We start from the raw sequence: 26,706 nt of genomic DNA, 5'->3' as shown, positions 1-26,706 counted from the left end.
TAATGATTAATCATTTGTGGAGAAATGAAGTACTTTTTTTTTGTTAAATCGATCAGAATTTGATGATTTATTCATTTAAGGTTAGGATCAAGGTTGTGGAATAGTCACTAATAGTTTGCAAGTTTTTTTAATTTTATTTTTGGTTTAACACTGAGAAAATATAAAAAATGTATATGTATTCTAGAACATTTATGAGCATATTAAATTAATAATTGAGATTGATTTCTAGTATGTACTACGTTACAACGGCAGATAATTCTGCAGAATTTAAGGCTCCTAGCTCTTCATTTTCGTGCTTGATTTCATTTCTGAAAGAAAAATAATTAGGTTTCTATTGGATTATATAATAGTAGGATTTCGAGTTTATTATAAACACAACCCTCAACTAATATTTCACAAAAGTACTTTGTTTTTCCAAATAGACATTTTTAATATCTCAAAATATTCAGTTTTTTTTCAGTCGATGATTGAAAGAGTAATTCTGAACATTCAAGAGATTTCGAAAAATGTCAATTCAAAAAGCCGTTATTCAGTTTTTTATATTGATTAACCTGAACATTTGAAAGAAGGAAACAAAAATTTTATAAGTGAAATCATATTATGAACTATACAGGCTATCCCAAAATCAGAGGTTTAAATTTAAACATTTTTTAGAGTTATGTGAAAAAACTGTTAACATAATATTAATTCATTAGTAACATAGAATCTGATTTACTTGGTGGGAATTTATCAAATTCAATTTGAATACACGAGATATTTTAATTTCCACTATTTATTGTTCAAAATGAAAAAAGAAGCTACTGTGTAGGGAAACAATTGTTATTTACATAATAAAATACTGTAAATTAGAATAACTTGTATTCAGTATCAAAACAAAGAATCTCACCTTTTTCTCGCTTTGTTGATGAAGAATAGTACGACGCTGTTAATGACGAAAAGTGCTACTATGATGATAGCAGGTATGATCAATTCTGAAATAACACAAAATGATGTAATTGTATTATTTTATCTCATCCGACAGTTTTATATGCTGCTTCAAGTCTATCGAAGTTAGAGAAAGCTTTATAAATCATCTTTAGTCTCCGATATGAAAATTCAGTCACAAAAATATAATTTAAACCATTCCAAACAACTTGATAAGTAATAAGTGTAAATTCACTGAAAATCGTTTTATATATACATATATAGAAAAGAGGATCTATGGATATTTTGTGAAGGCAGCACGTTCAAACGACTGCTCCAAATTGGATAATTTTTTTTGTTGTGTTCATTACTGTCATGAATAAGGTTTATACAACAAAATATTTTCGAAAAAATCGTACGGAAAAGAAAGAAGGCTTTCCTTTTTCCTCCGACCAAGCGAACAATCATAGAGTATAATTTGACACTTCGAAGGATGTATTTTGGGTTGCTTGATAGAACGTGCCAAGCCGGGGCGGGAAGAGTATAATTTGACACTTCGAAGAATGTATTTTGGGTTGCCTGAAAGAACGTGCGATTCCAAGGCGGACAGCTAGTATAAAATAAATGATAAACCAATAGCCATATTGCCGGTTTACGCGCTCAAAACATTTGTGCAAACTAAGTTGATCCTGTGAACGTAGACACTAGTCAAATGTTTGGCTTGTACAGAGGTTTTTTGTGAGGAAGAAATTCTATTTGAAAGGCAGAGTTTAAAACAGATACCGCTAAACGATGAATTGAAGAATTGACAGATGAAGTTCAAATTCTTCTTGAGTATGGTCTGTATGGATGAAAGTATTGCTAACTTTACGATAAAAAAAGACGGTATTTTTTTAACATGAAATATTCAGATGGTTCAACATACCTGTGGCCATGATTTCTGGATATCTCGGTAATGGTTCAGCTACACCAGCAACTTCCAATTCTGCAAGAAAAAATCAATGAGAGTACACTGTTATGATAGGATTGCACCGCTTTGATATCCTATAAATTTGTACTGACTGATAAAATGAATGGAATCACTATCTTCCGACTGGTTAAATTCTGATAAGGGTAAACCTCCGAGATGATAACAGTCATATCTGCAATTGATATTTGTTTTCAATTGCCGTTTATCCATTCCGACATTAACATTTCATTAACAAAATTAAAATGACCCCGTTTCTCGATATTTACAAAAATAATAGAAGTGTTGTTGTTTTGAAGAAAACCTAAATATGTTGCTATTATGCTATTTGCTATATGAAGAAAAGGAAGGTAATCAAGAGATTAACCAAAAATTTTGCATATTAACCTTCAACGTAAAAATGCCAATTTTCGAATAGAAATTGTAAAAACATAAAGAATTATTGAGAAAATCAAAATCCATATTTGAACTTCAAACACCCGGTATCTCAATTTTATTTCTATCTATACAGGGTGATTCATTTATGGATGTCCTATCTCCGAATTGTAGATTTAAGACCTAAAAAAGTGATGATTCTGCTCAACATGCTTAATACACTGATATAACTATCAGGCCAATTGAAAAGTCCCCGATCTGATGCACAGATGGCGGTGCTAGTAATAAATCCATATGATTTTTAGTTAGAACCAACCTTCAAACGATACGTGTCAGAATTTGACAGCAGTCCGACCATTAGTTTGTGAGATATTGCGATGTGAGTGTAGCTACTTATGTTATTTGAAAAAAGATGGAAAAAAAGAATTTCGTGTGCTGATAAAATAATGCTTTTTGAAGGGAAAAAATCCAGTTTAAGCAAAATCTTGGCTTGATGAAGAGTTTCCGGGGTCTGCACCAGGAAAATCAACCATCATTGATTGGTATGCTAAGTTTAAACGTGATGAAATGAGTACCGAAGACGGCGAACGCAGTGGACACCCAAAAGAGGCTGTCACCGACGAAAAAATCAAAAATGTTCACAAAATAATTTTGAATGATCGTAAAGTGAAGTTGATCGAGATAACAGACATTGTGAAGATATCATCTGAACGTGTACATCACATCATTCACGAATATTTGTACATGCGAAAGCTTTGTGCAAAATGGGTGCCGCGCGAGCTCACAATCGATCAAAAGCAACAACGTGCTAATTCAATTATAAATGTTAAAAACATGAAAAATCATAACGAAAATCGAAATCCACATTTAAACTTTAAACACCCAGTATTTATGAAACTACTGTAATGAGTGTATAAAGCATGTTGGGCAGAACCATCATATTTTAAGGTCTCGAATCTACAATTCGGAGATTGGACATTCATAATGAATCACCCTGTATAGACAGAAATAAAATTGAGAGATACTGGATGTTTAAAGTTCAAACATGGATTTAGAATTTCGCAATAATTTTTCATGTTTTTACAATATCCATTTGAAAACTGGCAATTTTACGTTTTATTCTAGCCAAATTATGTAAATTTGCTAATTTTCAAATAAAACTTTCAGAAACATGAGAAATTATTGCTAAAATCAAAATCCAGCAATATTTGTATATGGCTTGTTGAGCATAATCATCATATTTTGAGATCTACAATTCGCAGATTGTATATTCTTATAATGAATCATCGTGTATAAATGAATGACAACAATTGTATGTGAAAAACAGATGAATACTCACTAGTACAGTCAATTCCGAAGCACGTGAAACCTACTGTGTGACTTGAATTTTTGACCTGAAGGATATATTTTAAAGAAAAATTTTATGGGTCAAAGATAGAACCCTACATTCCTTTCCTTTCAATGTTAGGAAGCAACTGATGACTACTGATTCATACACTTGTCGCAACTTTACAATTTATTATTTATTGTCTGACTAGACAAATTGAGGAGGTACCTACTTATTTACTTCCAACGCCTCATTGTCTTCTCGAACATGGATCATCGAACTTATGAAGATTGTTTATGATTTTTAAGATACTTCAATTCTAAATTAATCAATCAATTGATTTGCTCGTTTGATTAAATCACTATAACTTTGAAAATAAATCATATCATCGAGTTAATGATGTGATTTAGTGATGAAATACTGAACAAACTATCATAAGAATAAGAATTCGTTATAGCAGAATAGTTACATTGAAACATTTTTACCTTGAACGATTGAAAAGGTTTATTGTGGTAAATAAATTATGAAACTAATGTGGATGTGTGAAACAAATTCAATTCGATACCTTTCTAGGTAGTATTATACAATAAACACCTTTACCACGAGCGCATTGATTTTTGAGTTACGAAAATAATGGAATAACTAAATTTTTAGATAACGTTTGAACACTTTGATTGATTTTGATGGAAATACAGCGATAGGCGCAACTTTCCACGGAAAATCTATATGCTGATTATATTTTCTTCACGAAAATATATAAATTTTAGGTGTAGCATTTTACGAAAAATTGAGAGGTAATACCTAAAACTACCATTTACTATTTGTTCTGAAATCCGAGGAAAATTTCGATAGTTTTTTCTCAAAATCCGATACATTTTACGTAAAAAATGTATTCTGTGTTTTTTCGATAAGATGAGCCATTCTCGGCAAATAGACTTCTGAAAAATTAATGCCATTTTTAATTCACTGAAAAATGTGTAACTTTAAAAATCACTGAAAAAAACGTTTTAGAATTTTTTTAATATCTCGAACAGAAACCAAGATATAGCAAAATATTTGATACAGTCATTTTTCAGAAATTCAAAAACGAATCAAATCTTCTTCGATCTGCTGCTTCTCTAAGTCTTATAGTTCTCGAGAGGTTTTCAGTGAGCATTAAATTTGGAACAGCCTGTACAGAATTGCATTGACTCGGTCTAGACTTGTTGGAAACTTATTTTAAATCGAAAATAAAACGACGGTTATTATATTTCTATTTTTCAGTTCTAAAAACTACAATTGTTTCGCAGCACAGTAGCTTCTTCAGATTTCACATTTAACTGTTACTAAAACTGTTATTGAAAATGTGAAATTTGAAGAAGCTACTAATAACTGTTATTGAAAATGTAAATTTTGAAAAGCTACTAATAACTGTTACGAAAACTGTTACTTAAAATGTAAATTCCGACGGAGCTACTAATAACTGTCACTAAAACTATTATTAAAAATGTAAAATCTGAAATAGCAACTGTGTAGCGGAACAATTGTAATTTAAGAATTAAAAAGTGCAAATATAATAACTATCATCTTATTTTCGATTCAAAGCGAACAAATATCAATGAAAAAATTGTGAATACACTTCTACATACCAAATCAATAACACCAGTTGCGAAACAAATTTCGTTCCACATCTATAACGAATATAACGAAAAATGAATAGTACAACTTTGCATTTCCCCCTTCAACGGAAATACATATATGTCTTTATGCAAAACAGCAAACAAAGTAAACTGGTTTTTTCTTAAAATCCGATACATTTTACGTAAACAATGTATCTTGTGTTTTTTCGATAAGATATAATAGGCTTCTGAAAAAATGCCATGTTTAATTTACTGAAGAAGTTAACTATAAAAATTACTGAAAAAAAAACGTTTCAGAATTAGAATATCCCGAACAGAAACCAAGATATAGCGAAATATTTGAAACAGTCATTTTTCAAAAAACTCGAGAATGAATCAAGATATCTTTGCACTACTTTCCGATATCTTATTATTCCGAAAAAAGAGATCGGGAATCCCTGAAAAATTTTTCTCTAAGTCTTATAGTTCTCGAGAGGCTTTCAGTGAGCATTAAATTTGGAACAGCCTGTACAAAATTGCATTTACTCGGTCTAAACTTGTTGGAAACTTATTTTAAATCGAAAATAAAACGACAGTTCTTCTATTTCCACTTTTCAAATCTAAAAATTATAATTATTTCGCTACACAGTAGCTTCTTCAGATTTCACATTAAAAAAACTGTTACTAAAACTGTTATTAAAAATCTAAAATTTCATGAAGCTACTGATAACTGTTACTAAAACTGTTATTAAAAATGTAAAATCCGAAGAAGCTACTAATAACTGTTACTAAAACTGTTATTAAAAATGTAAAGTCTGAAATAACTATTTGGTAGCGAAAAAATTGTTATTTTAAAATCAAAAAGTGCAAATATAATAACTATTATCTTATTTTCGATTCAAAGCGAACAAACATCAATTAAAAAGTTGTGAATACACATCTACATACCAAATCAATAGGACCAGTTGCCAAACAAATTTCGTTCCACATCTATAACGAATATAACGAAAAATGAATATAGTTCAACCTTGCATTTCCCCTTCAACGGAAATACATGTCTTTATGCAAAACAGCGAACAAAGTAAACTGGTTCACAGTCTTCCCGCCACGTGGTCCTGGATCGTACAAAATATCTAGGGACACACTGCGGACCAAAGGAAAGACGTATTTTATGAGTCACCAGGAATTCCTGGATGTCTGGACTGGGAGTCGGCAAATTGGGAGAGCAAACATGAAGGAGCCAAGCGGTGGTTTTTGGAGGAAGTGTGGATCCTTTTGATGCGAAGTTTCTTTCGTTATTCAGCGGAATATACAGGAGGTCCTAAATTTTTTCGGTTATGAATAGGGATAAAATGATGCGGTTTTCGCTACACCGTGATACTTTTTGATGAAACCAAAAATATCACAGACAGGTTTGTACTATATCTTATATTTTCTGATGGGGTAGATACAGGGTGTTTCACGTAAGCGGGTCACTGGATTTTGTGGCTTATCCTTTGAGCAATATTGAAAAGTGACCCATCACAATAATAGTATTTTTCACGGGCTATCCAAATATGTTATGGGAAAAACTATAGAACGAAAGCATGAAAAGTTATTGAGGAAAAACCATTTTTTCAAAATAATTTTTTTTTTGCAAATTTGTCTGGTTTTCAGAAAAAGAAGGTCCAGAAACGATTTCTCAGCAATTTTTTCTTCATTTTCACTTCCAGTTTTCTAGAAAACAGAAAATGTTTCCTCGCAAATTATACGTAAGTAATACTATTTTCCCAAATTTTCTGAATGCTCAATCGATTCTGAATCGAAATAGGTAAATATAGTGTTAGTTTTATATTTATATAATATTAGCCACAAAATCCAGTGACCCGCTTACGTGAAACACCCTGTACAAGGCGATTCCCAAATTTTGCCGTTTTCAGACATCGGCTATATCTCGACTATTGGAGAACATATTGGAAGTGTTGGAACGGCTATTTATAGATATTCTGCGTAAAATCCAGTGGCGTGCTCATTATTTTTCCGGGTGTCACAGATTTTAAGATATTGGTAAAACATATAATTTTTTCAATGAAACACGATATACCGGCTGATTTCTTAAGTTGAATCAGTTGAAAATCTCGAAAAGGAAACATCTTATTGAAAAATTACCCGGTATACCTATCTATTGTAGTGTAGTCTATAGTCTTCAAGGGAGCAATTACAGGTGCATGAATAGGCCAGCGCTCAAAAGCTCCTAAATTCACGTTAGTGATTTCGTAATGTTTTCCTTATGACCTGTGGGTGGCTTTGATAATTTGAAAAAAGATTTCTTCTTTCACCCTTACCTTGGCTACTATAGGGCTTAGAGTCCTTAACCATAGAGTAATACACATAGATAGAGGGAGTATAAGCAATTTTTACATGTCCCCAACATGGTAAGATTATGTTGTCGGATTGTGATATATTTTCAAATCCACAATTTTACTATATCACTATGAATGTATATTATATCGAATGAAATATATTTATTTGTGTGATTTCCGATTAAATATGCAAATTTGCATATTTGGAACCCGAAATTTTTCCTAATTGTCGAATTTGTAGTAAGCAGAATATTTATTATTTTCTGTATCAACCTGCTGAAATTCAAGGTTTGGCAACTTTTGCTCTCCTAGTGTCATCGGTAGTTTCACGTCGTTTGGCGCGCTTGAAGTTTGTTTTCTGAATTTCTGATATTTTTAGGTATCTACTTCAGTATATTTTGCGTTAATATGAAACGTTGATTCAATATGGGACATAAGAAGTGCATTCTGTGTGGAGAAACTCGCGAATTGAGTGAAATATCGTATCACTGATATGTTTTCATTTCCGCGCGCTTCTTGTCAAATTTGATAGTTCATGTTGGGGACAAAATTTGCTTACTGAAAATGACATATGCTCTCTCTATCTATGTTTATTACTCTGAGACAAAATGTAGTTACATTTGTGTATATTGTGGCGTCGTTAGTTGTATAAATTAGCGTGGACGTTATAAAAACAGTAACATAAGACAAAACAGTATCATATTCTTTAAGTTAATCATGATTCAACTAGTGAATAAGCGCACGAAAACTTTTGTGCTGACGTTCGTGCTCTTCAGCAATTTTCCTCTTACATAATCCAAAAACTTGTTTCCTGAAATTTAGGTTAATTAACTTTCGAAAAGTATATAGAATACTTCTATCGAAACTTGAATTTTTCCATTTGAAGCGATTCTCACAAAACAGTGTCAAAAAAGAAGACATATAGTGTCGACAATTCGCCATAATTAAAGAATGAAAAAAACCTTCATATACGAGGGCTGATTAAGACTCATTTAAATTCATTTATTCAACCATTATTTCGAATAGCCCTCGCGAATATCACGCTTGGGGCAACTTTCCTTCTGAATAGAATGCAAAACATAATTATTTTATATGATTCAGTTGAAAGGCGTATAGTATTTATCGCGAAAATTGTTTTGGATGTTCAAGAAAATTTTCGCAAATACGTTATTTGAGAATCGAAACCTAACATCTATACAGAGTGGTCCAGATTTAAGTTCAATGACTTTGACGTTAGACAGAACAACTATTTTCATGAAAAAACTTCATTTAAACATAGAAGTTTGGGAAAAAAATCAATTTTACTTATATTAGGCCAATTGAAAAGTCCCCGGTCTGATGCACAGATGGCGGTGCTAGTATTAAATCTATACTACCAACTTTCAACGATACGTGTCAAAATTTGACAGCGATCCGACCATTAGTTTGTGAGATATTGCGTTGTGAGTGTAGCTACTTTTGTTATTTGAAAAAAAATGGAAAAAAAGAATTTCGTGTGCTGATAAAATATTGCTTTTTGAAGAAAAAAATACTGTTGAAGCAAAATCTTGGCTTGATGGAGAGTTTCCGGGGTCTGCACCAGGAAAATCAACCATAATTGATTGGTATGCACCGAAGACGCCCAAAAGAGGCTGTGACCGACGAAAAAATCAAAAAAGTTCACAAAATAATTTTGAATGACCGTCAAGTGAAGTTGATCGAGATAGCAGACATTGTGAAGATATCATCTGAACTAATACATCATATCAATCACGAATATTTGTACATGAGAAATCTGTGTGTAAAATGGGTGCCGTACGAGCTCACAATCGATGAAAAGCTGTTAATGATTCTGAGCAGTGTTTGAAGCTGTTTAAGTGCAATAAACCTGAATTTTTGAGTCGATATGTGACAATGGATGAAACATGGCTCCATCATTTCACTCCGGAGTCCAATCTACAGTCAGCTGGCAAAGTTATAGCATCAGTACTCTGGATGCGCAATTCATAATATTCATTGATTACTTCCAAAAGGGACAGACCATCTACAGCGATTATTATAAAGAGTTATTGGATCGTTTGAAGGATGAAATCGTTAAAAAACGGCCCCATTTGAAGAAACAGAAGGTGCTGTTTCATCAAGACAATGCGCTGTGTCACAAATCAATGAAAACAATGGCAAAATTGCATGAATTGGGCTTCGAATTGCTTCTGCATCCTCCTTATTCGCCAGATCTGATCCTCAGCGACTTTTTCCAGTTCTCAGACCTCGAAAGAATGCTCGCTGGAAAGAAATTAAGCGCCAATGAAGAAGTAATCGCCGAAACTGAGGCCTATTTTGAAGCGAAGACAAATCGTACTACAAAAATGGTATCGAAAAGTTGGAAGATCGCTATGATCGCTGTATCGCCCTCGAAGGCAACTACGTTGAATAATAAAATCGAATTTTGCCAAAAAAATGTGTTTTACTATGGTAGACCGGGGACTTTTCAATTGGCCTGTTATTTATATGAACTTTTGTTCTATCTAACGCCAAAGTTATCGAACTAAAATCTGGACCACCCTGTATATTCCAAGTTGCGAACGTCCAATCACAAAGTCATATGGCACTTCAAGCACGAATGACAACGACCGCCGGCCACGTCAGGATTATAAATCCAGGGTTAACCACAGAACTTAACCTGAGCTAACCTAATTCTGGCAGATCTCAGCTTTATCGATACTAAATTCAACTCACGTTCGCAATTGGGCAAAGGCATAGTCTCGCTCCAGCTCGACCCTTCGCAGATCAATTCCCTGCTCCTAGATCCGGTGTCTGGAAAAACGTATCCAACACAACAGGAAAACGTTGCGGAAGTGTCATCTATATGCACCAGATAGCTGTCTGCTGGCGGTATGATAGTTGGGCACCCAACGGCAGTGTAGTGTAACAATATACCCCTAAGGGGTGTCAGTCTTTGGGAGGAGTAGAGCACTATCTCCAAAGTTTCTGATATGGATAGGTATTCCTTTGGTGGCTCCTTCTGGTGACACGTCGAATAAACAACGATGTCCGAGTCTATTATTTCGAGTCTGTCTCCGGTACAGTCATCTTCTGTTTGGGGGTTGTCCACTGGAAAAAAAATATTAATATATATGTATTAAGGTAGGTAAGATCTAGACCACCACTTTATACTTCTTCTTGCTTCGCTCCTAAAATCAGCTCTTTAGGTGAGGTTACGCAAAGAAGCTGAAATTCATTTAGAACCGTTCATGTTAACCCGAATATCAATCCAAATTTCATGAAAATCGACCTCATAAAACGCAAATATTGAGAACCTAAGATTTTCACGTTGGCGTAAATCAGAAAGAGCTGAAATTTCTGCTTCTACTTGTACCGCTCATATCAAATTTTGGACTACTAGAACGCGAAATATTGAATTTCACGTATGCACATAATCAAGGCACAACATTTATTTAAAAAACCTAAATTATTATCGACCGTTTTGAACAAACGTAATTAATTTCATCAAAAAAGCGGAAATTTCACATTTGCTAATGTTTAACGCTTATCCTATATCCATGAGAGCTTAAATTTTCTTTAGATCCAAACTAAACATGTATAGCAAATTTCATCAAAATCGGAAAAGGATAACACAAAATATTGGAATCTCAGGGATGTCAGAAAGCTGAAATTTCTATGGGAACATCTTCAACCGAACCAGAATTTCCACACCAAATTTCATCCAAATCGGATAAGAATTTAGGAGATTACTATTGACCTTTTTGAACTAACATAATAAATTTCATCAAAATCGGAAAAGCAAAACGTGAGATATGAAAATACCGGAAATTTTACGTTTTTTGATGCTCAACGCGTACTCTATATCCATGAGAGCTTAAATTTTCTTTCGATCCAAACTGAACATGTATAGCGAATTTCATCAAAATCGTATAAGGATAACACGAAATATGGAAATCTCAGGGATGTCAGAAAGCTGAAATTCCTATATGGTAACATCTTCAGCCTAAACAGAATTTCCACACCTAATTTCATCAAAATCGGATAAGAATTTAGGAGATTACTATTGACCTTTTTGAACAAACATAATAAATTTCATCAAAATCGGACAAGCAAACCGTGAAATATGGAAATAGCGGGAATTTCACCCACTCTGTTCAATGCGTACACTATATCTATGAGAGCTTAAATTTTCTTTCGGACAAACTGAAAATGTATAGCAAATTTCATCAAAATCGGATAAGGATAACACGAAATATGGAAATCTCAGGAATGTCAGAAATCTGAAATTTCTATAGGAACATCTTCAACCGAACAGAAATTCCACACCAAATTTCATTAAAATCGGATAAGAATTTAGGACTGGAGACTGTTACAAGTGTTAGCGAACATACAGGCCGACATACACGAAAACTTATTTAGAATTATCTTAAATGCCTTATGTGAAAGGAAATTCTGATATCAGAAGCCAATAATACGGAATTATTAAGATCATAATTCCAAAATCTATATTGAATTTCATCAAAATCGAAGTTCAGGACGCGAAATAAATATCAATGCCGAATTCCATAAACAGCGTACTAGTAGATCGCAAAATCTTCAAGTACCAGTTTGCCTATCTTCCAAAAGAGCTCAAATTACTATGGAAATTTCATCAAAATCGGAGCAGTCGAACGAAAGTTTGAAAGGTATTGGAAATTTCACCTTTGCGTTACAGGTACTTTATTCACTGTGGTTTGCTTATGCTCAAAGCGCACCTTATAAGTAGAACTATAAATGATGAAATTCTTACGAGGCCATCAATGTCCCAAACAGAAAAACCATACAAAATTTCATCAAAATCGGATGACAATTGTAAAAGTTAAGGATCCGATTAGAATGCTCTTAAATTTTTTTGCGGGTGAAATTGTCCAAGACGTTGACCAAAACTTGTTTTCTTTTCTAATATGATCTCAAAGTTTTCTGTACTTTCTCGTTTGCCATTTAAAAATTTCAGGTAAGTCTTGTTTCGAATCAGCACTTAGCACTGGAAGATTGAGCAACTCACCTATAACTGAAATATCGAGTATCGTTAGCTGAATCCTTTGTTCACTATGTACTCTAATTTTCCATCTGCATGGCGACTGACCACCGTAGAATCTTGGATAACCGGGATTTCTGATGAAACCTTCGGATATCCCAACATTATTTGGATCTGGAAGAATGATCTCACGATTGCAGTATTTCACCACTCGATCTTCTGTGAACAAAAAATATCTTATAAGCTCTATTTCTCATCTAAATTATATAACCCAAAGGCCAAAAGCACTGCAAACTTCAGATGGTTTATTATTTCCAATTTTGATTCCTTGTTTGTTTGCCTTCGAAATACATGGATCGTTTTTTCAAACTAGGATTATTAATTTAATACACTGTAGCACTATTTTCAAACTCTGCATTGATATAGAGGACAGTTGCACAACTCTTCGACAAAAATCAGATCTTCTTTGTCAAGGTGAAGTTTTGAATATTTATTGTATTCAATAATGAATTCGAATCAAGTAAGGCCGAATGCATCAATTATTTATTTATATTTACTGCCAGTTCTGATTGAGTCAAACTAGAACCGAAGAACCTTCCTCCTTAGAACATTAATAATCTAATATCTATATTCTAAGCCTTCCTCAAGTACAAGTTTAAGTTGAAAATTTTGACTTCTAACTCTAATTTATTTACTGAGAAAAGTTTATGCGACCAAGACAGAGTATATTCTTGAATATTTGATATTTACGAAAGGAATCACGAACTTAACTTCTGCGAGAATCCGATACACAAGAGATTACCTTTCATCCTGATTCTACCAAGGATGTACAGAGTGTCCCAAATTAGTTTTACGAAGTTAAAGGTTAGGAGCAGAAGTAGAACATTTTCGAGAAACCGTAAAAATTCTGATGCTACCTAAAATACTACAAACAAATTTGCCCTAACAGCTATAATTTTTGTGCTACAGGGTGATTTTCAGATTATGCCATTTTCCACAGATGAGAAACAGGTTTCAACAGGTTGGATAAAGCGCATGCGCTTTTACTGTTAAAAAGAAAGGAATCTTATATTCTGGCTATTGCGAAATATATCGAAATAGTTAGTTGAATCATTTATTTATAGATTTTTACGTAGAATCCAGTGGCGTACTTTGAAATTGGAAATAAACAAGTATATTTTGATATTTTTCATCAATTTCTATTTCAAAGGTTCATTATCAGAAGGCTAGTGTATTCGGATTGATGACTAAAATTCAGGGTGAGTGTGTGATATTCGAGTAATCCCAAAGATATTGGAAATCACACTCCCTCTTCCATTCAATAGAAAGCAAGGGAGAAAGTAAAATGGGATAGCGTTCGTTACATCATGAATATAATATTTGTTATTCTCGACGGATATTCCATAAATCATTCATAATATTATGCCTTTTTCTTGTTTCTCTCGTGACCATTATAATAGAAGAAATAACGATTATTGTGTAGAGTTTCAATTTCTACAGTTATTTTTCCAAACTTTGAGTGCAAAATTCTCATAAACTGTGTAGTTGACGAACAATCAGTGAGCGGTGTTATAATGAACCATCCACAATAAGCCAAATTTCGTACTGGCCCGAAAATTTTTGTTTGAAAAATTTCACTAAAATTTTCAAAAAATAAAAAAAAAAATTGAAAATTCCTATATGGGAAATTTATACCATTCTTCCAATTAATACGATGACTTAGATCGCGAAAATGCCTGCATTTAACCTATTTGACCTATGTTTCAGAAATTATAAGCTTTAAACTGAAATTCTTTCAAAATTTGTTATCATTTTCTCGAGGCTGCAAACTCTCTTTGAGGCGAGAGACGGACTTGAAACCTTAATATGTTTTAGATCTTGGCCCGATTCATTTATTACGTTTGTATTCGAGAGAGCTGTTACTAATATTTCAGGAGATATTACGATTATTGTGTAGAGTTTCAATTTTTACGGTTTTTTTTTCCAAATTTCGACTTTAAAATTCTCATAAACTGTGGTGTCTACGGAGAATCGGTGAGCGGTCTTAGAATGAACCATTCCAAATTAGCCGAATTTCGTACAACAAATCGTTTTCTAAAACGGCCAAAATTCAAGAAAAAAATTGTTTTCAAAAGTTCATTACTGGAAATATCGAACCAAAATCAATATATAATTTCAGACCAAAAGGTTTTCTTGCAATTTCCTCATTCAATTAACATCACTCACAATACTTATTAATTTTTACAAGGTTAAAATCTCGCTATTCACATCACATTCCTAATTCTTTAAATGCATCGATCAAACATTAGGTACAATAGTTTTTCATATAAGAGAATCGATATAACCATAAATTAAAGGAAACAGTTATCGTCATTGAAAGGAATATGATTTATGGTCCACTCATATCGTAAGTAATATCATATATCATGGTACTCAAGAATATTGGTTCTGATATTGCTCATGATTCATTTGATGCTACTGCACGCATACTATTAATGGTGCATCTGTTCTTGTCTAGGATAAATCTGTTTTAGTTTATTACTTCCAATAATAAAGTTGTGGAATCGCTTGAAGGAAAAAAATTCAAACCCCCCTGAAATTTTCGTATTTTACGTTTTGGAATATGAAAGTGTCCAAAATTTGTCAGTCCGCTGTCCATTGGTAGAGTTTTGTACCTTTGAATTCGAAAAAATTTTCATTCTTACCCCGGATGTTCATTCAATTTTTTCCGTTGATATTTTCAATTTTTTTCTTCACGAGTCGAGACTCTTTCACGATGAAATAGAAAATAATAAACCATAACATGAAATCTGCACTGCTTTTCCATTTTTGTTATTTCAGATACATGATGATTCATTTTTATTGTTTTTTTTTATTGGTCATCAGAAAAATCCTAGGGGCTCTTGAACCCTAAAGAAATTATTTCTTAGATAGGCATAATTTTTTTGACATACTATACAGAATGTTCCCAAATTGGAGGTACAAACGAAAATTAGAGAATTCTTGAATAAATTTAGGTAAAAAGGGTACATAAATCCCAAACGCTTTGTTTTCGAGATACAGGGTGTTTGTAGTATTCTCATATTTTGTCATTATTATATTAAGAAATCATTAAGTATCTACTACAGATCAGGAAAATAAGCATCAACACTAATATTCAATTTATTCATCACTATCTGGGATTTTTATGATAATTTGGATTTTCCTGAAGTTAATCGAAAAATTATTAGAATTGTTTCTTGAAACCTTTAAGGATACTTTAAAAATACAGGAAACCGAAAAGTTTCATACTAAATCAAAGTTTTTTTTACACTTTCTCAAACTACCAGTAAACCCCCAAAAAAAGTTTTAGAGGAAAAAAGGTATTCTAGAAAAAATATCACCCAGTAGATATGCAATCGTAATAGGTATATCACGTGATGCAGATTCTAAATTGGAATATCCTTGAGCAATTCCAGTCAAATATTATGTGAAGTGCAGATGCTAGGAGAAAAAAACTTGAAGAAAAATTAAACTTCAACACCCTTTATGTCGAAAACAAGGCGTTGTACATGTTCATAAAATATTTTTTCTTAATACTATAATACCATCCAAGAAATCGCTGGTTTCGTTTGTACCTCCAATTTAGGGACACCCTGTATGTAGGTCCAGAAATTTTTATGAATTACGAAACACCTAGTATTTTAGGAATAGGTATCAGTTGAAATAACGAAATTTCAAATCACCTTCATGGTAATTATGTTTTAATGAGACTCACCTGCAATACAAGCGTATTTCACATACAAAGTTCCTTCTCCCAAACTCTCTCTAGCTCCAGGACAGTCTTCATAAAGAATAAAACTACAATGATTATTTCCAGAACATCTGAAAATCATAACCAATATCACCAAATCATATTTCACTTCCTTTTCAAAATAATTATCATAGAAAATACTCGATTTTTTCAAACATGAAATAATAGGTACATACAAAAAATAACGAAATTATTTTTCATGCAATAAAAGACAAGTAGGTACGAAATGTAATTTTTCAATTTCAAACCAACAGCCACCAAGGCTTAAAATTATATTTTTATATTTGATATACAGTTTCCGCTAATGCTTCATAAATTATTCGAACCTGACTCGCACTCGCATAAAAAATTAATAGAAAAAAAGGAAACGAAAACATTTCGTACCCTCAGAAGGTCGAATAAGGTCACTGGTTTGCCATTTTCTTTACACCGTGAACTTCGACGTACTGGCCTAAATAACGTGGCTGGAGACTGGAGGTTCATGGCCTACTATCTCATTACGCATTATATCGATTTTCCTCTCCTGCCTCCTGAATTTGGCAGTATTTTCCCTCTCACTTCAAGGAACACCGTTTTGTTTTTTACACGAAGGAAAACTCAACTGTGAATGGGGGCATATCAGGGAAAATACAGGGTGTTCAAGAAGTTCTATGACAAATTTTGACAGATGATAGTTGTGCTCATTCATTTTTTTCTATGAAGGTAGGACCGATTCGTTTTCGTTTAGAAGTTACAAGAATTTGAAATTTTGACTTCATTGGTGATCTATATAATGGCCAATTGAAAAGTCCCCGGGCTACCATAGTAAAACACATTTTTTTGGCAAAATTCGATTTTATTATCCAACATAGTTGACTTCGCGGGCGATACAGCGATTAAAGCGATCTACCAACTTTTTGATACCATTTTGTAGTACGATTTGTTTTTCGCTTCAAAATAGACCTCAGTTTCGGCGATTATTTCTTCATTGGCGCTAAATTTCTTTCCAGTGAGCATTTTTTTGAGGTCTGAGAACAGGAAAAAGTCGCTGGGGGGCAGATCTGGCGAATACGGTGGATGCAGAAGCAATTCGAAACCCAATTCATGCAATTTTGCCATTGTTTTCATTGGTTTGTGACACGGCGCATTGTCTTGATGAAACAGCACCTTTTTTCTTCAAATGGGGCCGTTTTTCAACGATTTCATCCTTTAAACGATCCAATAACGCTATATAATAATCACTGTTGATGGTCTGGCCCTTTTGGAGGTAATCAATGAATATTATACTTTACGCATCCCAGAATACTGATGCCATAACCTTGCCAACTGAATGTTGTGTTTTTCCTCGCTTTGGCTTCGGTTCATCGTGTGCAGTCCACTCAGCTGACTGTCGAAGTGAAATGATGTAGCCATGTTTCATCCATTGTCACATATCGACGCAAAATTTCAGGTTTATTGCACTTAAACCGCTTCAAACACTACTCAGAATCATTAACACGTTGTTGCTTTTGATCGATTGTGAGCTCAAGTGGCACCCATTTTGCACACAGCTTTCTCATGTACAAATATTCGTGAATGATATGATGTACACGTTCACAATGTCTGCTATCTCGATCAACTTCACTTTACGGTCATTCAAAATTACTTTGTGACCTTTTTTGATTTTTTCGTCGGTGACTGCCTCTTTTGGACGTCCACTGCGTTCGCCGTCTTCTGTGCTCATTTCACTACGTTTAAATCTAGCATAGCAATCAAATGGTTGATTTTCCTGGTGCAGACCCCGGAAACTCGTCATCAAGCCAAGATTTTGCTTCAACTGTATTTTTCCTTCAAAAAACAATATTTCATCAGCACACGAAATTGTTTTTTTTTCAATTAACAAAAGTAGCTACACTCACAACGCAATATCTCAAAAACTAATGGTCGGACTGCTGTCAAATTTTGACACATATCGTTTGAAGGTTGGTACTAACTAAAAATCATATGGATTTAATACTAGCACTGCCATCTATGCATCAGACCGGGGACTTTTCAATTGGCCAAAAAGACATATGACATGGAAATATGTGGTATGTATTAGCAAGATGATGGTCAAACCACACAGTAGAAGGCAAGTAGCTGCTTGGTTGAATGAAAAGACCGACATAGAAAAACGAAACCTACGATTGAAAACTTTGAATACGGAGACATAACATTTCTTCCATCCCAAAACTGATCAAAAAGCTTTCTCCTTTCCTTGGTGGATTATACAGCAAAAAAAAGAAGCGGATTTTAATTTCAACAATCATCGTTTATAGTTGAATAGTGTTTCAAATCTTAGAGCAGTTGGAAGAAATTAAGTATTATAACGTTTACCCCATATCGCAGAAAACGCAACCAACCCTCTATCTGAAATCACCCTTCAAATTGGAAGCCACGTGTTCCAGATATATGGGAGAAAATGAAGATAAATTACCGAGATAAAGTGTAAAAGTTCCACATAAAACGATTTAATGTTTTCCTTGAATAGATTATTTATGAGGGGGGGTTGTCAATAAAGTCAGTCAATGGTACGAGGGTTATTGAAATTTCTTTTTCCCCTTAAAATCTATAGAACTATATCATAAAAATATATTCATAAAAATTTTTCAATGTATTTTCGACAAAAATTAAAAGGCTTGAATAAACTGCAAATTACTATAAAACAGTGAACATTATAAACATAAACATGTGAATTCGAAGTGTTATTATCTTTCCATTTTGTTTGACATAATGAATCATTGGCATATTGATGCAACGTTTCATATCAGGCATTTAATTTTCGTCCTATGTAAATACTCCAAAAAAACATCTGCCCATCGATCTCTCAGTGACACAACACTACTTATTTACACATTTTCTGTATCAATTCAATTCTGAACTGTCATGCGACCAAATCAGCAGGGTGCATATTAAGTTCTCCTGATTGGCGGAATATTTCCAAGGGGGCTAAAACTGCATACGGCCTAAGTCATTGATGCGTTATCTATGCAACGGACTATGCCACGTGCTGCATAATCTATAATTCCCCTCCACAACCATGACCTCACCCTATCTGGCTCTTATCACTGTATAGAATCACCCCCTGATCTACCACAACAAGAAAATCATTTTAGCACGTTTACGTAAACTGGACATATGGGGCTCAATTAAAGCAGTGTGCGCGTAATAATTCTCAGAGCATGCTGTTAACTGTTTGTTCTTTCGAAAACTATTTGCACCATGCCATTTTTCAGGCCTAATTATGTCATCGAGCCTTTTTGAGAAATCGAACAGATCGCTTCCACAGTGTGAACAGATCATTTTGAGCCGGGAATGGTCTCAAACGATAAGGTTCTACTTACATAGCTTTATTTTGTCGAAGTTAACAATATTAGGCCAATTGGAAAGTCCCCGGTCTGATGCTCAGGTGGCGGTGCTAGTATTAAATCCATATGATTTTTAATTAGTACCAACCTTCAAACGATATGTGTCAAAATTTGACAGCAGTCCGACCATTAGTTTGTGAGATATTGCATTGTGAGTGTAGCTACTTTTGTTATTTGGAAAAAGATGGAGAGAAACAATTTCGTGTGATAATAAAATATTGCTTTTTGAAGGGAAAAAAATACGGTTGAAGCAAAATCTAGGCTTGATGAAGAGTTTCCAGGGTCTGCACCAGGAAAATCAACCATCATTGATTGCTATGCTAAGTTTAAATGTGGTGAAATGAGCACCGAAGACGGCGACGGCGAACGCAGTGGAAACCCAAAAGAGGCTGTCACTGACGATAAAATCGAAAAAGTTCACAAAATAATTTTGAATGACCGTAAAGTGAAGTTGATCGAGATAGCAGACATTGTGAAGATATCATCCGAACGTGTACATCATATCATTGACGAATATTTGTACATGAGAAAGCTGTATGCAAAATGAGTGCCGCGCGAGCTCACAATCGATCAAAAGCAACAACGTTTTAATGATTCTGAGCAGTGTTTGAAACTGTTTGAGTGCAATAAACCTGAATTTTTGTGTCGATATGTGACAATGGATGAAACATGGCCCAATCATTTTATTCCAGAGTCCAATCGACAGTCAGCTGAGTGGACTGCACACGATGAACCGAATCCAAAGCGAGGAAAAACACAACAGTCAGCTGGCAAGGTTATGGCATCAGTATTTTTTGATGCGCAAGGAATAATATTCATTTATTACCTCCAAAAGGGTCAGACCATCAACAGCGATTATGATATAGCGTTATAAGATCGTTTAAAGGATGAAATCGTTAAAAAAGGCCCCATTTGAAGAAACAAAAGGTGCTGTTTCATCAAGACAATGCGCCGTGTCACAAATCAATGAGAACAATGGCAAAATTGCATGAATAGGGCTTCGAATTGCCTCTGCGTCCACCGTATTCGCCAGATCTGGCCCCCAGCGACTTTTTCCTCTTCTCAGATCTCAAAAGAATGCTCGCTTGAAAGAAATTTAGCGCCAATGAAGAAGTAATCGCCGAAACTTTGAAGAGAAAGACAAATCGTACTACCAAAATGGTATGGAAAAGCTGGAAGATCGCTATAATCGCTGTATCACCCTCAAAGGCAACTTTGTTGAATAATAACTATGAATTTTGCCAAAAAATTGTATTCATGGTAGACCGGGGACTTCAATTGGCCTGTTACAGTTCCATGAGAATTCTGCAACCTGTAAATTCAACTCAAGAGACTGCCAGAATTTTTTCTATACCATTTTCTTCTGTTTAGTTCATTTCGACAAAAAAAACCTCTAGTAAACGAAAAAACCTCAACAAGCAAAAAGGTCCTGAAGAAAAAATTGTCTAGGAAGTCCTTTTTCCTGTAAGTTTTTTGAGTTAAATTGCCAAGTTACAAACACCGACTTGAAAAAGTCAAGTTTTAAATTATCTATTCAATATCTTCCTTTTTGACCTATTGAAAAAAATGAATGACTATCTGTTATTCAAAGTCCATTACCTCACCTCTTAAAAAATACCCATTCGAACATATATATAACCAGATGGTTTTCAAACATTGCCTTCATTCATACATCTTATTTTTAGTTTGCTATTAATGCTTTCTCTCTGTACAACTGAAATCAATCTAAACTTCAAAGTTGATGCAACATTTTTTTCTTAAGTGGTTCCTTCCAACAGATCTGAACGAGATGAATGTTCAATATGGAACACCCACATACTTCAGCGATAAACTAATATATTGTGGCAGAATTTTTTTCTTGGTGTACCTACATTTAAAATGGTGAATTTTATCGAATATAAGCAAATCATATTAAAGTTTCAAGTATGATTTAACAGGTGTCGAATGAAATATAGATTATATGGAATATTTTCAATTGGAATAACGTGATTTTGTTTCTATCTATACAGGGTGATTCATTATGAACGTCTAATCTCAGAATTGTAGACTCCGACCTGAATATATTATGATTCTGCCCATGATGCATTTAACATATTGATAAAATATCTATTTTCATTTTCGCTATAATTTTTCATGTTTTGACAATTTCTACAATTTGAAAATTGGAAATTTTTCGTTTTTTGGTTGAAAGATAATATAAAATTGTAAAGCAAAATTCATATTGAAACATTTAACACCAGATATCTCGGAGATTAGAAATATTTATTGTATAAGGCATATTTATCGATATTTATAACTTACCTATGGCTAAGGCATTGTCTGGGATTCTCAATAGGAAAAGTTGTTGAAACATCTAACGATGTATTAGCATCAGGAACGAATGTTGTTTCTAATATCCCAATAATTGACGTGAAGCGTTTACAAGTTAAATAAATACTGCAAGATTCACAGCCACTAGCTGAAACCGTTTCTGAAACAAACAAAAAAAATTAATGAAAGAAACAAGCCGAGTTTTCTATGTCATTTCAAAAATATTTCAAATGACTTATTTCAATAATAGAAGAGCCTACAAAATGAAGGAAATACCCATTTCTGAAATTTCTGAGGATCTCCTAGCTTTTGCATGGCTTAGAGATCTTCCCAACTCTAGAATACTGGAGCTTTTGAGCGCTCGTCATCTGCAATCTTGTGCGCACTCAGACTAAATAAGGGGATTCCTCGAGCGCCGAGAGACTAAAGCATTCGCCAGTGTGACTTTATTAGTAGTTTTCTGACATTTCTATGAAATCTATTGATAGATTCAGGAAGTTTCAGAAATCTTTCCAAACTTGGCCAAAATGACCAAGGATTTTTTATCAACGCCAACATCTTCAGCTCCTGTTGAAAGACAATTTTCCAGAGCTGTTCTGCAGTTACAAAAACTCGCAATAGGTTAGGCGATAAATCTATAAGATGCCTCATGTGTCTTAGATCCTGGATGGAAAATTATGAAACCAAACAAAGCCTGGATGTTTCTCAATATTAATAAACTTCTTTTTTATTTTGTTATGATTTATAGTGATTTAATTTATGTTTCTATTTCAAAAAAGTTGATATTTTTGGTTCTCTTATACAATAAATTTAATAAATAACAGTGTTTATTGCAAAGTTCCTTCTCATTTCATCATTTTTTATTGATGTGACACTACACAATAAAACTGCTACAAATTAAGTAGCTTGATATGATCCAAGTAAATAAATAAATAAATACTTGACTCGACTTGAGATTCAAAAACTACTACTTGCTTTGAGCTCGACTTGAAATCAAGTCAAGCTCAAGCCAAGTAGCTTGAAAATCAAGCCAAGCCGTGAACCCCAACTCTTGAAGGTGACAAATAGAGTCGAATTTTTGAGAAATAAATGTGTTTTTATAAGCTAGACCCGGGACCGTTGAGTGAACTGTTAAATTGCAATTTTCAAGCTGCATTTCAGTCTGCCCCCAGCTTTTATCGAACGCATCCAACTAGCCATATAGCCGGTAGGATTCTAATTCGCTTTTGCTATTATCCTCATTCTGAGATAATCCTGTTACTATCCGAAAATTTTTCAGTCGAAATATCTCCCAGCTCAAAGCAAGGATGGGTTTGGAGATAATCTGGTTTGAATTGTAGATTTGAATTTATGGCGGTAAAAATACTGAAAATTTCTACTCCGTGTTTTATTAGTTCCTCCTATCTCATGGAATACCCAAATCATTGGATAAAAACCCACAAGATTAAAAAAAAATAATGTCTTGAATTGGAATTTGCATGCGACATCTAAATTATTCTGACCTACTGCTTTATCCACACAAGCAGTTATACAAAATGTGGTAAGGCACACTTTTTGTGTGCTCTACACTTCGTCACAATGTCTATATTTTGCGATTTGCGATTGCTGGAGTATAAGGTCAATTGAAATGTCCCTGGTCTGATGCACAGATGGCGGTGCTAGTATTAAATCATATGATTTTTGTTAGTAGCAACCTTCAAACGATATGTGTCAAAATTTTACAGCAGTCTGACAATTAGTTTGTGAGATATTGTGTTGTGAGTGTAGCTACTTTTGTTATTTGCAAAAAGATGGAAAAAAAGGATTTCGTGTTCTGATAAAATATTTCTTTTTGAAAGGAAAAAATACAGTTGAAGCAACTATCATTGATTGGTATGCTAAGTTAAAACGTGGTAAAAAGAGCACCGAAGACGGCGAACGTAGAGGAGGCCCAAAAGAGGCTGTCACCGACGAAAAAATCAAAAAAGTTCACAAAATAATTTTGAATGACCGTAAAGTGAAGTTGATCGAGATAGCAAACATTGTGAAGATATCATCTGAAGGATCATTAATGAATATTTGTACATCAACGTATTGATGATTCTGAGAAGTGTTTGGAGTTGTTTAAGTGCAATAAACCTGAATTTTTGAGTCAATATGTGACAATGGATGAAACATGGCTCCATCATTTCACTCCGGAGTCCAATCAACAGTCAGCTGAGTGGAGTGGACACGATGAACCGAATCCAAAGCGAGGAAAAACACAACAGTCAGCTGGCAAGGTTATGGCATCAGTATTCTCGGATGCTCAAGGTATAATATTCATTGAATACCTCCCAAAGGGCCAGACCATCAACAGCGATTATTATATAGCGTAATTGGATCCTTTAAAGGATTAAATGGTTAAAAAACGGCCCCATTTGAAGAAAAAAGGTGCTGTTTCATCAAGACAATGCGCCGTGTCACAAATCAATGAAAACAATGGCAAAATTGCATAAATTGAGCTTCGAATTGCTTCTGCATTCACCGTAGTCGCCAGATCTGGCTCCCAGCGACTTTTTCCTGTTCTCAGACCTCAAAAAAATGCTCACTGGAAAGAAATTTAGCGCCAATGAAGAAGTAATCGCCGAAACTGAGGCCTATTTTGGAGCAAAAGCCAAATCGTAAAAATGGTATCGAAAAGTTGAAAGATCGCTATAATCGCTGTATCGCCCTCGAAGGCAACTATGTTGAATAATAAAATCGAATTTTGCCAAAAAAATGTGTTTTACTATGGTAGACCGGGGACTTTTCAATTGGCCTGTTAGGTCCGAAAATTTTTTAACTCACCTATGTGTCCACCAGAGGTCAAATGCAAAAACCCCAAAATCAAGCCGCATAAAATAATGTACATCTCCTGTAGATAACTCAATGTTTCGGTTCAAAACGCCACTTGAAGTCCATGTTTTCAAAAGCATCACTGTTGTTGGTTTCTGAAATTGAACATATCGAATTAAAACGATGTGATGCAGCTGTGAATGTGAAAACCTATCGAAATTTCCAATATAAACCAATAGAAATAGAGTGTTTACTATCTCCGATATGTTGAAATCGCTTTTGGGTTTATTTCATTCCTGACAAATTAAATAAACTCTCACAAAATCGATTTCAACGAACACTTAATGCATACTGTAATAACTTGTTGTGCTGTTTCGAATGAATTTTCAGTTTCATTTAGATCAGGGGAAAATACTGCAAATTTTACACTGAAATTTGTCATTCAATCTCATGTCACAAAATATCTGAACGCGTTTGAAAAAATCCTAAAATAAAAATAACTCTGAGTGGTTTAAAACCTGAAGTATTCGTTTGTATATCTAAATTGTTTGTGGTCCGATTAAATATTAAAATCGAATTGAAAATTTAAGAATTGAGGAACATATTGACGTGAAGTCTAGAGCTTTTGAGCGTTCGTTCATTCAATAGCTGAAAGCACCCTTGAAGATTTCTGACTTCACTCAGAGCTATCTTCATGTTTTTTTCGATATTCTTCTTGAACTTTTTATGATTCTAATGATGCTATCTGAAAGAAATTTTGCGAGAGGACTAGAAATTGGAATTCTTCTTATAGGTACATGCAAAATTTCAATTATCATTTTAATTAATGCTGGTATACCTCTTTTATTTGAATAAAGGTAATAGAGGTTCTTTTCATGTCATGTGTTGCAGTATAATTGGTTTTCAGCATAGCTACCCTATTTTATCCTGATTTTCTATTTATTTACAGCATTGTTAAGTTTTTTCGCAAACCACAAATAAGTACAGATTCTTCATAAATGATCTTTGAAATATTTTTTATTAACTAATCCCGAATTTTGATACGCAGAATTCACAAAATTTCAATAAGATTGAATGATAAATTGTGGCATTGGTGTCTAAACCAAGCACCAATTGTTCATCTGAAAGTTATCAAAATTTGTAACACAGGTGTATTTGTGATGAACAATAAACTGATTTATTATTATTATTAATACAGAAGTTACGATTGCCAATTTCGAAATTTCATCTACGATGTCACAATGATTTATGAATATCTTGTATTTTTTCATAAACTATTGGTTTCACCCTTGAGAGAATGATTATAAATGCAAATGAATCATACTTGCTAAGGATAAAATAAGTATTAAAACTTTGCATATCTTTAATATGTATAATACAGGAACATATATCTTTTGATGTATTTATTATCTATTTGTTCAAAAATAATTAATCTTCCTCATGACGATTATTGATTAAATCAACAAAAAATATTATGAATATATCAAAAAATAAATCATTTCGAAGTGTACAAGATTTTCTTCCGATGTTTTCTAACTTGAACAAGCTTTGAAATGACTACAGAACCAGAAGTTGATATTTTTCATATTCTTCATTTCCCATAAAAAAAATTGCTAGGTTTATTTCTCCAATCTCTAAATGATCACCTTGAAGTCTGACTAAATTTTTTTTTCAAAGAATCTTGAAATTACACAATATGACATAAATTCTCAGTAAATACAGAAATAGTATAAGAAAAAATTCGGTACCATATCGACAAATAGAAAAGAAGGTTACCTTTTCAATTGACCTTCGATCCTTCAACAACCTTATGATTTTCCACACGTGACGTCACGTATGTTACACGAATTCTACGACATATTCTACCCCGCCAGGAACAGAAGCGTAACTGAGGGAAACCCGACGTCGAGCGTCGATTTCTAGACGCAACT

General features: G+C 33.7%; 1 protein-coding gene across 1 annotated transcript; it reads right to left on the bottom strand.

Moving 5' to 3' along the window:
- Positions 1–111: 111 nt before the first annotated feature.
- On the bottom strand, positions 112–26,706 carry LOC123677524. The gene is made up of 9 exons (XM_045614094.1): positions 26,552–26,706; positions 24,788–24,930; positions 21,971–22,139; positions 16,269–16,375; positions 12,539–12,730; positions 10,228–10,602; positions 1,829–1,888; positions 887–971; positions 112–308 (listed from the first exon to the last, which is right to left on the bottom strand). The coding sequence occupies exons 2-9, from the start codon at positions 24,849–24,851 to the stop codon at positions 236–238; spliced, it is 1,125 nt and encodes a 374-aa protein (XP_045470050.1). The 5' UTR covers positions 24,852–24,930; positions 26,552–26,706; the 3' UTR covers positions 112–235.

Source organism: Harmonia axyridis, chromosome 4 (assembly GCF_914767665.1).
Source record: "Harmonia axyridis chromosome 4, icHarAxyr1.1, whole genome shotgun sequence".
Lineage (NCBI taxonomy): Eukaryota > Metazoa > Arthropoda > Insecta > Coleoptera > Coccinellidae > Harmonia > Harmonia axyridis.
This window is presented reverse-complemented; position numbering and strand designations above follow the sequence as displayed.

Bases quoted from the DNA above. Each gene is read 5' to 3' on its own strand.
- LOC123677524 (XM_045614094.1), bottom strand. From the start codon at position 24,851: ATGTACATTATTTTATGCGGCTTGATTTTGGGGTTTTTGCATTTGACC. The intron at 22,140-24,787 runs GTGAGTTAAAAA...TGTTTGTTTCAG, and splicing joins GACCTCTGGTGGACACATAG to AAACGGTTTCAGCTAGTGGC. The intron at 10,603-12,538 runs GTGAGTTGCTCA...TTTTTTTTCCAG, and splicing joins ACTCGATATTTCAGTTATAG to TGGACAACCCCCAAACAGAA.